The sequence below is a fragment of the Pocillopora verrucosa genome, chromosome 3 (assembly GCF_036669915.1).
Source record: "Pocillopora verrucosa isolate sample1 chromosome 3, ASM3666991v2, whole genome shotgun sequence".
Taxonomy (NCBI): Eukaryota; Metazoa; Cnidaria; class Anthozoa; order Scleractinia; family Pocilloporidae; genus Pocillopora; species Pocillopora verrucosa.
This window is the reverse complement of record NC_089314.1, coordinates 12,376,138-12,389,020: the sequence shown is the minus strand read 5'-3', so window position 1 is coordinate 12,389,020 and position 12,883 is coordinate 12,376,138. Positions and strand designations below refer to the sequence as shown.

The following is a 12,883-nucleotide window of genomic DNA, read 5'->3' as shown; positions in this document are numbered from 1 at the left end:
CATGAAAGCGACTCATCCAAAATTACTCCTAGGTATCTATACTCAGCAACCCGTGTTGGCTCCTTACCATCGATATTCACAGAGAGAGTAGCATTTGCTAACCTAGAACCAGTACCAAATAAAACACATTCTGTTTTGCCTTGGTGAATAAAAAGACTATTGTGTACAAGCCAATCACTGACCTTGGCAAGTTCACTGGTGAGAGTACTACTGATTTCTTGGGCGTTACTAGCAGCGAAATACATAACTGTATCGTCAGCGTACATCAGAATCTGGCATCGCTCTAAAACTATAGGAAGGTCATTGACAAAAAGGACAAAGAGTAAAGGGCTAAGGATTGACCATTGAGGGACACCCGATGTAATGAGACAAGGATCAGATAATTCTTTACCAAGACTCACCAGTTGTTTTCGATCCGTCAGGTAGTTTCGGAACCAGTCTAACTCAATGTTCCTAAGTCCATATGACTCTAGTTTGCTAATAAGTATTTCGTGATCAACAGAGTCAAATGCCTTGCGCAAGTCAATAAATACCGCCCCAGCGAGCAATCCGAGGTCCATTCTACGCCGGATGTAATCTAAAAAGGCAATAGCAGCAAATTTAGTTGAGTGGTTCCTTCTGAAGCCACACTGGTAGGGGTTGAGCAGCTTATGTTCGCTAAGAAAGCTAGTTGATGATGCGCAATCCTCTCCAACACTTTAGACACGACTGGTAAAACCGAAATTGGACGGTAGTTATCCATATCGGTAGACAGCCCTTTCTTAAACAGTGGGGTTATTTTTGCGTACTTCCACTCACTTGGCACTGTTCCCTGCGACAATGATTCATTTACAATTCGAGTCAGTGGCTTGGCAAAAACCACTGCAGCATCCTTCAACATACGCGGAGATATATTGTCACTGATCCATTAAGTTTCCGACCAACGCCTCCCTTTTCAAAAGAGACACTACCGAGAGTCCGCTTAAGGCGTGCAGCGGCTGAAGCGAAAACATTATTGAAACTATTAGCAATTTTCTTTCCATCACTGGCTTCACTACAAAGCACACCCTTAATAATGATATTTTTGGAACCGCCAGAGATCTTGTTCCCGGGAATGATCTTCTTCATTGTTCTCCAAAAGGCTTTGGTGTCATCTTTATGGTTATCAATTAACTTCCTGTTGTATGTTTGTTTAGCCCTCTTTACTGAGTTCGTCACACAATTTCGCATAGATTTATACGCAAGCCAATGTTCGTCGTGGGATGATTTTCTCGCCTTTTTTAAAAGGAAGTCACGTTGACGAATGTCTTTCTTTATTTGGCCAGTCATCCATGGACACTTATCTACACCACGTACTCGCTTCTGGATAAGCGGAGCGTGACAATCAGCCACCTTAAGGAATGCGGACTTAAAATTGAGCCAGAGTTTGTCAACACAAATGACGTTCTCATTTGCTGTCCCGGAGGAATTCATACCATCAACCCAATTAACACTTCTAAGGTCTTCACAAAACTTTTAATTTGCAGGGTCGTATTTAGCATAATTCCTGAAAATCTTTGTTTCTGGGGCAGCTTTCATCCAATTTAACTTTCTTATGCAAAAAACCATATCATGATCGCTCAGACGCAAACTCAAAACCCCGCATTCTCTAATGTTGTGGGGATAGTTCGTGATAATAATATACAGAAGTGTTTTGGAGTATTGAGTGATGCGAGTGGGCTGATTTATGAGTTAAGTAAGGTTTTCTTGTCTCAGTAGCGCCTTGAGTTGTTTACAGTCCGACTCTGTAGTCCGTTTTGGTAAAAAATCACAATTTAAATCGCCAGTAATGATCACCTCCTTATCCATAGCCATAACACGCCTAAGACACCTGTCAAATATAGTCATGAAGTCTTTGACCGCATGATTTGAAGACGTTGGCGGCCTATTAAATGTTCCAATTAGAAAGCTACGTGACTTTGATGGGTAAACTTCGACCCAAAGACGCTCGATAGTCGATTCCTCAAGGTCGGGCCTACGTATAACTTTCACATCATTTTTACGTACACTGCAAGGCCAACCCCTTTAACTCCTCTATCTCGGCGAAAAAGTTTGTAGCCAGGAATCTCAAGCCCAGAGTCTGCAATATCTTTATGTGCCCAGGTTTCAGAGAAACTCAGAAACTATAGACTCGAGCGCAGTTCGGAAGCGATGAGACGCAATTCATCAATCCTACCAGTTAGACTACTAATATTTTGGTGGACAATCTTAAAGCCCTTGATCGCTTAGATGTCACTTAACTTCTGTGATAGAAATAGGCCATTGTCGTCCAAGTTGTTCTCAATTTCATTGGCAGAATGATTACAATTATGCACAGATTAATTTATGCACAGATACACCCCTCCCCTCCATTTAGACTGATTTTGCAGGAAAACTCATCCCAATTCAACGAACAAAATTACTTGCAAACGCACGGAAACCCTATGGACACCGAAACGGCAGTAGCTTTTGCAAATATCGTCATGGCTAAAATCGAAATACAAATCCTAAATAAAGGCGCCAATAAACCGCTCGTTTAGAGACTTAAGTGGAGATCTCTGTAAGAGCGGTCCAGGGCATTTTGGTCACTCATGGGAGATAAAGGGTTAAGGAAATAAGAGATATTGACACATGCAGCGTAACTATAAACAGGATCGTTGAACAGCACATACCTGAGCACATTAAACTAGAAAATGATGAAAGCCATCTGTTTAATTCAATAAAATGCAGACTTTGAAGCTCAAATCTGAAAAAGGTTCATATGTGACTCAGTAAATCAAAATTATAGCCACAATCAAAAGATATCAAAAATTCTCCGATCAAATTCAAGGGGCCTGACGTTTTGAGTACAGTGAAATAGTCAACATGTTCTCTTTTCAGACTGAGAACGTTGAGGCACGTTAACATTCTTTAAAGACTTTGAATACTAGAAAAGGAATCGAAGTTTCTCGCGAATTGCTAACACTCAGAGCTTCCCCTAAACACTGAGTTAAATGTACTTTTTATAGTCGTTCGATCGGCGTCAACTATAACCCATTTCCTAGTATGAACATTTTTAATATTTCCAATCCGAAAAACTCATACTAACTCATCCGTGTCAAGAAAACCGACGGAAAGATTGTTGCGTGACTATGCTATGTCAGCCAAGTGAAAGCAAGTTTCGAGCGGTGATAATTATCCTCAAGAAACGAAGTTTAAAAACAGTGCTTGTCTGGCTCGCAGCAGTCCCTTGTCAGGCTCTGAAAACAGACACATTGGTGAATTATATGTTGCCTTAAAATGTGTAAAGGTATTCAGCGTTGTCTGGCTCTTGTCCTGCTCTTGCCCTGCTCCTGTTAGCGTTGTCTGGTCTTTCATGGCCCTGAAAAAAGCGTAACATTTTCTGGCTCATTAGTAGAAAGCCAGGACAATTTTTTTGTCCGGCTCATGTCGTGTCGATGTCTGGCTCTATGAATGGTAATCTGTCCGGAACAAGGCCGTCTTCAGGCTCTGTCAGGCTCCAAATTTTCGTATGGGATATGTAGTTAAAAAGAGCCGATCTCGTGTACTAAAGGCATCTGTTGAACGGGCATCGACCGACACTAACAGTCAACACAACAACTGAGTATCAGCCGATGTGTAGAGAAACACTCGGTCCACATGTTGACTGACATCAAGGAATGAGTTGCCAGTAGTCGGATCCTTGTGTTTGCGCACAGGTTTCTGGGATCGCCACAGGGCAAACATTGGAACTCATTGCCTCTTGACCGACATGCATGTCAGATGATACTCAGTGACAAGTGGCTCATACTTTACCCAAACTTGGCCCCCAAATGTTTTTCTCACCTTGCCTAAATTCATGTACAAGAAATGATACCGAGACATGTATCTTGCTTGGTTGGAAGAATTTTTTCTGTTACAAAATTTCAGTGGGTTGCTGGAGGTTTTATTGCAAATATCACCAAGGGTAAAGACGTCTTGTTAAAAGTAAATGCAAATTAAACTTCAACCTAACTACAAAAGGAACGGGAATGTATATAATAACATAATATGTGAATATCTTAGCCTACATACTGAACGATTATACGCCTCCATCTGCGTCGGTATAATTACAATCATGAATTAATATATACAAAATAACATATTTCAAATATACTAACTGTAAGAAATTAATTCCTTTCAGGTTGTAAATAAACTAACTGTAAAATTTTACGCCGTTAATTAACGGCATAAAATCTCTCAGTATGTATAAAGTACATTCAGACCTAGGGTTAGTGGCTTAAAATCTCACAGTTTATAGACTACGATAATCACATATTACGCCGTTATCTAATTACCGAAAAGGAACGTGATTAGTTTCAAGATATCACGTTGGAAATTCCCTCATCGAATTAGAAAACGACGTGCTTACAATGACTGATAAGACTTAAATTAATTCAAGAAATGAGATTTTTATTTTTAATAAACATAAATTAAAGATTAAGAGTTCTATGTAAAGCATCCCCCACCTTGATATTCGAGTGAAGATTACATTTACATCTTTTTCGATGCACTGGTTTATCTTTAAAATTCCAAGCAAGTCTTATTACCATTAAAAGTCTGAACAAGCACGGCAATTAGAGCTTTTCCGCGTATGTGTTCTGGAATGTGCTTATCAAATCATGTCCTTCCAATACTCACTGTGATATTTTCGAGGAATCTGGAAAGAGGCAATGTTTGCGTGACTTGGGTTTTCGCAAGTCACGCGATCCACTTGTTGGGGTAAAAAATACTTCCTAAAAGTTACCGCTTCTTGAAAGTGCACTTGATTATAGACTAAGTTTTTCATGCGTAATGATAAATCCGAGGGAAAATTCAAATATAAAGTTTTGCCGATCCTTACTTGAATAACTTCTATGAAACTATAATAGTGAGTCGAGTGAAATAAACTAAATATAGCCATTGCTAAGTTAAGAGTTCAAAAGCAAAAGTATAGAAAACCTTGCCCTAAATATTACTTACTATAAATTCATAATACGACTTTCGTATGGTCAGTCACCTTCGATTTTCAAATTAATAAAAATCTCATTTCCTCTTGATAACATTCCTAAAACCTTTTTGACACATTTCGATGGAGCGTCGCACATTTCCATCCGTTTTCATGCATGGTTTTGGTTGACAAATTGTTTGGCCGATTGTCAAGTTTTAGTTTTCAATAAAAGTGCAGATCTATCATTTTCAAATTTGAGCTTCCACCGAGTGTTAGGAAAGAAACTATTTTCACTAGGTTTGTCATTCGGTTGACATCTCAGTCCATCCATAGCATGATATTAAGATGAGAGGGTTACCTACCTCCGTAAGGAAATAATAAAGAATGTTTTTCTAGTAGACGAGCTTTTATTGGTAAATCTGGCAATAAGAGCTTCTGGTGAAAGATCGTCCTCCACTACCCGACTAAATACCTTAATTCCGCGCTCATTTCAAATTTCGGCTAAAAGGAGAGGCGCTTATTGGAAGGAGGGCGATTAACCGAGGGGGCCAGTTATCAAAGAAACTGTCAACCTGTACTGATTTCGCTGTGGTTGAAGGCTAAAAAGTTGTAAATAAAGTGGTAATAGAAACAGGTTTTCCTTGTATGTCTATTAATTAAGAAAGTGAGGAAAGAGAAAATTGATGAGTTTGATTTACATGATAGGAGCGTGAGCGCTTATTCGAGGAAACACGGTACTCGGTTGCTTTCCTTCAACAATAACGCAACATCGATTTAGCAACCAGGAAACAGTCATTAAGAAAAAAACTCACGGACCCTCTCGTCTTGACACTGCTGGGAATTTTCCTGTAAGGGCTGAAATTTCGGAATCTTTCAAGAATGTGGCATACAGTAAATATCAGCCAATTCCTCAGTTTTATTTTTTGACAGGCTGTAGGGGATGTTTTGTTAATTTGTAATCGGTTTGATACACCGTTCATGTACCGTTGACCAGATCACAGCATTCTCTTCATTTAAGTACAAGTACACAATTTACTTCCTTCACTGTATGTTTTTTCTCCTTCTCGTTTCATGGAATACATTTCAATCATGATTCTTAAAACAGTTTTTCATTACATCACCATTCAAAAATAAAAAATGGCGGATTTTGGAGATTACAAAAATATCCCCACGGTCCCCCTTCCACTATAGTTTGCAAATTGATGAATTTGACCGAGGCTTTTCGAACAGAAAACCATTAGGTTAGAATCCGAGAAGGAAGGAAGGACAGGAAATTGGAAATCTTGAGATACCATTAGGAGATACATGAGAAATAGAGTTTTCGTGGTGAGTTGGCGGGGAGGGGGGTGGTTGAAGGGGTGGGTAACTTTCAATGCCGTCCCATAAATCCCGTGATCCTCTTCTACTTGATTAATTGGAGCATGACACATCAAGTGAACAGTTGCACAAACAGAGCAGGCCTGAAACAGCCAGACACTACAGTGTGGATAAAACCACAGGCATCCCAAGCTCACGTTTCGAGAAAACGCAAACAAGTGACTAATGAAGGCGTCACACGTTGTGTGACTTGGAATATGGGGAACAGGAATAACAGTGACGGCAAAACAAGCTTAAAACGGTAGAGAACACCGGAAACCACGACGGACACACAAGATGTGAGTAAGTTCTGATGATTTTACTTGTGAAATGTTCATACTTCGAAATATTTATCGAAGCAAATCGACCATGTTTCTTTCCCCATACTTTTCCTTACAACGGTTCTCTCAGTAACTTGACACCGAGTCACACAATGCGTGACGCTTTCATGAATTAATCGTTTGCTGTTTCTCGATACACGTGAGCTTGGGACGCCTGTGATAAAACATAATGGTCCGATTGGTTCGTCGTGATGACCTTCGCTAACATCACAGGGCTCAAAAGTGTTCCCTGTTTTCTAATTTGATATAATTAATTTAGTGCATTTCTACAATTGCAAAACGGAACACTTAAAAACAGAACTTATCACTGAGAAATCAGCCTTAGAGGCTTAATATGTAAAAATCAGGAAATAGAGTCAGTGTCTTACAATGTGCAATGTACAGCCACAGTGGAACATGTCACCTGAGGAACAATTCCAGCTTCTCAAATAAGAAAGATATAATATAACAATGACTTAACTGTAACTCACTCGACAAATTTGAGAGTACAACCAATACAATACTGTATTAAATTATTTCACAATTAAGAGTTAGGGAAACACTTGTCAAACACAGTCTCCCTTCTTCCATCAAACTCAACTGACTTTTGAAAGCTCTGATGACTGAATGTCAACCACAATGCAATATTTACATTAATCTCAAATGGTATGTTTAGAAATTTAGGCAGGCAGAAGCCCGTCCCCAATTAACAAACAGCTAAATTCATTCACAGCATCTTGAATGCCATGAAAATAAGAAAAATATTAGTTATGGTTTTACTCTTTGCCACATTGAAATACCGGTATCAATGATTTTCTGAAGAATGGCTGCATTGAGGACTTCTTACATTTATATCAAAAGAAATGACAGTCAGCCTAATGAAATAATTCATTGCCAAGGCAGCACATAACCATTGGCCAACTAAACTAAAAAATGACAAAAAATACCTCCGTCTCTAACTCAGTGACATGAAAACCAAATTTTGAAGCCCAAAGCTGTAAATCCTAACTACAACCAACAATTTTGGACATTGAAAAATAACCTAAAATATATCCAAATCCAACAATCAATTTCAAGGATGAGACACTCTGACTCCAGACGAACATCCCACATGTTCTTAGCGATGTTGTGGAAGGGAGTTACCTTGTTGGTGAGGGTACCAATTTACCTGAGCTGAGTGACTCTAAAAATATATTTCCTTATCTTTCGTCCAACAGTTGATTGTTTGTTCATTTGATCAGAACACGGAAGTCTCCTACCATTGGTCAGAAACCAACCAAACCAAACAATCATCTTGAAATGTGCTTTGTTTAATCAGGTTTCCTAAACTTGTTTTCAAATTTTGTTCAACACAATGACTACAACTTAGGTATTGACTTATCTAACTGGGCAGATCTAAAGGAATTCTATCAATGGATGGACTGGTCTGGCCTGACAGTTCTGACCAATGGTAAGTTTCCTTAGTTTCAGGTGGTCTACTGAGTCAGTCCTAGTCAGTTAAGTTTCCAGGCAGGACCCAGGCTCCTCCTTGTCACCTGAGTCGGTAACTGACCCAGGATCCTCCTCATCACCTGAGTCGGTAACTAACCCAGGGTCCTCCTGGTCACTTGAGTCAGTAACTGACCCAGGATCCCCCTCGTCACCTGAGTTGGTAACTGACCCAGGCTTCTCCTCATCACCTGAGTCAGTAACTGACCCAGGATCTGACTCTTCTTCTGATTCCCACCAATAATCACTCCAGTACTCATCTGTTGACCATTCTTCTTCAGGTTTGACATTCCCTTTGAAATCCTGTCATAAATCACAAACCAACAATCAACATCATCTAGTCAAACAACATACACCTGTACTCCAACTTGTTTACCCTGCTTACTTTTTATAAAAAGAGAAATTATGCCATGAGCATGTTTGACTGAGTTAATTTAAAACAACTTTTATATTGAGGAACGTTCCTTGTAAGCAAACATCACAAGGCTCACCAAAATTTAGATATATTCCAATTACATCCATGGTGGGGCCCATACTGATTATGTTATTAGAGAAATAAGCTGAAGTGTTCAAAAAATATACACAACATCAAAGTGACCACCTCTCCTAGAGTCTTATAGGTGCTTGACCTGACAAGCCCATGCAGAGAATACGACTCAAGGTAACCTTTTAAAGAAAAGGCTTTGTAGTTCATGTGAGAACGAGGAACTGCTGATGTCTCCTCTTTAAAGGTTATGAATATTTACTTAGTGGCTCATCCACAGCTAGTACTTATTTTCAAACTTAGGGAACTGCAAAGGTGGACATTATTTGTGAGCTTTTCCTCCACCAGAGAGAAGCTTCAGCTTTTAAGTATGACATTATTTAACAACTCCTAGGAGCTGTAAATAAAACAAAGTGAAAAAACTAAGGTCTCAAATCATTTCTTAGAGACAGATGCTCAGCCCATGGTAAGTACAAGCAATTGTTTACTCCCTCACTTCCTGTTTCTCTCACAGAAATCAAGACCACTTTCCAAAGGAAAAAAATAATGGCTAAAGGAATAAACAAAAGTTGAAAACCAGTACTAGCAGATTTCCTAAATTTTGAGACAAGTGAAGAAAAAAGCCCCTTGATATTTTCCAAACACTGACATTAACTTTCTGTCATTAATATCTGAAAACACGCGGCTGTCCTCACATTCACGCACACAGAGTAGTAACACATTTACTTTTGTTTTACTTTATTTTCTCCTATTTTCTCTGGTCCTAATTATAAAAGGAATAGATTTATCGAGGTTAATGGAATGAAATTAGGAATGAAGTATACCCAGTTTCTGTGTTTCCACTGTAGACACACAAAATAATATTGTTTAATACACCCAAAAACAGACTACACACTTCAGACTTCACCCTTCCTCAATCTTACAAAGAAATGCCAAGCAGCTATTGTGGAGAATTAACAATCAGATCTTGGGAGTTAAAGGTAAACAAACATACTTAAATGGGCTCTCATCGTAACTGAAAAAAATGACTTGTTTTGCTTCCAAGTTTAACAAATTATGTGGTAGCGACAAAGAGTAACTGTATAATGTTCTAATGCATGTAAGCCTTTTCAGTAATTCGGAATGTAAAACCCTTTAATGGAAATCATTATTATTAAAAATTAAAAAGCCACAATATTTGCTTAGCTTTAGATTTCCTCTCCTATTTTGGCATCCTTTCAAAATTTAAAAGAAGACGCCAGCTAATGTAAGGTAGTTATTACTAGTTCTGAAAGTTGCACCGTGATTAAAATTCGAGTGGGAAGAAATTTTCTGCACGCCGTTTGGTATCTCAATTCTCGCTCAACTTTCCACAATACAGGATAGTCCTTTACTGACTGACATACCGTAAAAGAAGCAAAGTGAAAAATGTCTTATTTTCATCGTAAACAGTCTTTTCAGTTCTGTGTTCTTATTTTTTAGCAGGCGAACTGACAAAGTGATTTTAAACGCCGAGAAATGCAAGGTGGTCCAGACTTCCGCCAGTTCTTCCAGAAACACAGCAAAAAGTAAATGCAAACAACAAAGCGACAGCGATGTAAACAGTGAAATAAAAATATAACTGCACACCGTGGTATTTACACATGTCGCATGAAAGACATAATTACAAATTACATTTATAAAATTGATTTGAACTGACTGGCGGTGACTTTTCATGAGATAAACTTTCCGCTTGTTCTATAAAAGCAAAGGGTATATCGCACTTGCTCCGCGAACCAAGGGCGTAAAAATTCTTAACACAACACCACAGTAAATTGAATACAATAGACATGAATAATAACTACATATGCAAACTAAGATCACAAAACTTACGTGGTATTCTGTGCGTAACTCGGAGATGTTACTTTGACGTACAGCTGCAATCAAATCATTCACTTGTTGCTTTGTCATTTTAACATTAAGAAGCCACAGATCCTCCAGGTGAGGAACACAGCTGAGATGTTGAATGAGAACACTTACTCCTTCACCAAGAGGGTTCTCCGACAAGCCGAGAAAGCGCAGGCTAGGAGCCTGGTGCAGAGATCTGGCGATGACTGCGGCAGGTTTGGCTGTTAAATTGATATCCTCAAGTACTAATGTTTCAAGTCTGTCAGTGAAGATGATACGAGACACCAGGGTCTCTGTTAACTGAGGATCAATGATTTCAGATGGTTTCCCATGAATAATTATCATTTCCAGATCTGTGAAAAGTGGTAACAAATCAGCCAGCATCTTCATCTCTTGCCTTTCTATGAGGTAAATATTAATACTCCTCACAGTGGAAAGGCTCTGAGGAGTCGGACCAGTGATGCTATCAGTGTTCTCAGTCAAACACGAAGCTGTTTTGCTGTCGTTTTCATTCAACGGATCACCAACACGCTTCATCTGAGTAGACTCTGCTGTTGGCGAAATGAGCTCTCGCAGCATTTCAGTCGGAAAAGTGACACCATCTTCTTCTTTTTGTATCTCCTTAATATAAACGATGATTTTTCTCTCTTTCTTCAAACGGACCCCGTTCACAGGAAGACGCGGGAACTTCTTCAGCAAATCTGCGGCTTTCTTTTCGCCCGAACAGCTCAAAAAAACAGCATCTGTGTCCTCCGCTACAGTGATCAAGTCTCGATAGCTTTTCTCTGAAGAATCTTCGTTGGAAAGAAAAATGATATCGTCGGGTATCATGCCAGATTTCAGCAAATGTTCATTTGCAGTAATGTTCAGCTGGTTATAATCAAGACACATAGTACCTCCAGTGTAAGAGGACAAGACTGAGCAGAGATCTCGCCTCTTCTCGGCCGAACAACAAAAGTAGCTATGCGAGATAAGCTTTAGATAAAGTTCTTCATTCTTACTTATAGAATCACATTCCGACCAAGATTCCTCTCCTCCAACACACCCTACATGATGGAAAACTACGCAAGCGGCTTCTGTTGACAGCTCACAAGCAACTTTGAGAACTACATTCATCTTCACAATCTTTTCAAATGATTCAACTTTGGAAAGGCTAGGCGTACTTTCTCCTTTAATCGACAACACTTCCTCCTTAATGTGCCAGGCTGCAAGGAACTCCTGTACGGATTTATGAATGAAATAGGCCCCTTTCTCAGGATTGAGACTCGTAACATTGACAATCTGGAAAAGCCCAACTTCAATTAATTTTTGAAAACTTCTAGAAATATTGCCGGAGAGTTCGCTGCAGCGTACGTAAAGACGGTCTTGCAGCAGTGCTTCAAAGGCAACCTTTCCAAGATTACCAAGGTCTTCTCTGGCTTCTGTGGAGGTCACTTTCTGAAACGGCATAGATTGTTGATTTCCATCTTTGTGATCTAGCATGGTTTGAATGAATTGTGTGAATATGTCGGCCCGTGATTTTGGCAGTCCTTCGTGATGTTTCTCTTTCCACAAAAGACACAGCATCAGTAGGAGGAGAGGTATTTCTGCCATGTCACCGAGATCTTTTTCTTCCAGATACGACATGAACTCGTCAAGATCTTGCTCACTTGCCAAAAATTTTCTCGCAAAGGTTCTTTTTTGTTCCCTGCTTTTGAAACCTTGAATTTCAAACTGAACGTGGCTGGGGCCTCTTAACTCGTCACATTTAAGTTGACGCGTGGTGACAATAACGTGACAATCTCTTAGTTGCTCACCCTTCCAAATTGCAAGGATGGGTGAGTGTTCTTTTGCACAGCTGTACTCATCGTAGCCATCCAAAATAAGAAGCACTTTATCTTGATTGTTAATTATGTAATCATAGAGACTATCAACGGAGATCGGACCATCACTGGCCAGCAATTTAGACGCACGTAAAACATCACGGATGTCTTCTAAATCACACACATCTCTCAACTTAATCAGAAGCACAATGCCAAAGTTCATTAGGATTTCTTTTAAGGCGTTCGACCAGTCATACGAAGCCTTCTTACAAAACGTACTCTTGCCAATTCCTGGCCGACCATAAACAAGCATTCGTGCTGGTTTTCCCTTGAACATGTCGGTATAGTCTTCAAGTTCCTCTTGTGTCACTCCGCAAGGCTTCCTGTGATCTCTCACCCAATTCAAAGGTGTGTAGATCTCATTAATCTCAATGGAAGAGCTGTTGTCCCATGGAATGATTTTCACCTTGCTAAAGGTGTTGTAATAAGACTTAAGCTGCTCTTGACACTTCTCAACATTCAACGGTTCTAAGAAAAATTAAAAAAAGGAATCTAACTTTTATTGAAGGAATAACTATGCACACGATGCCAAGTTTCTAACATCACACGAACTCAAGTACAG

General features: G+C 39.4%; 1 protein-coding gene across 5 annotated transcripts in view; it reads right to left on the bottom strand.

The window, feature by feature from the left end:
* Nucleotides 1–5,990: 5,990 nt before the first annotated feature.
* Nucleotides 5,991–12,883, bottom strand: part of LOC131786544 (NLR family CARD domain-containing protein 4-like) — a 118,029-nt gene continuing 111,136 nt past the window's right edge. For all 5 annotated transcript variants that reach the window (XM_066163379.1, XM_066163378.1, XM_066163380.1 and 2 more), the window contains 2 exons: nt 10,445–12,789; nt 5,991–8,412 (listed from right to left, as the gene is read on the bottom strand). In XM_066163379.1, the coding sequence (XP_066019476.1) occupies nt 8,119–8,412; nt 10,445–12,789 (2,639 nt within the window). In that variant the 3' untranslated portion in view covers nt 5,991–8,118. The remainder of the gene's footprint in view (nt 8,413–10,444; nt 12,790–12,883) is intronic.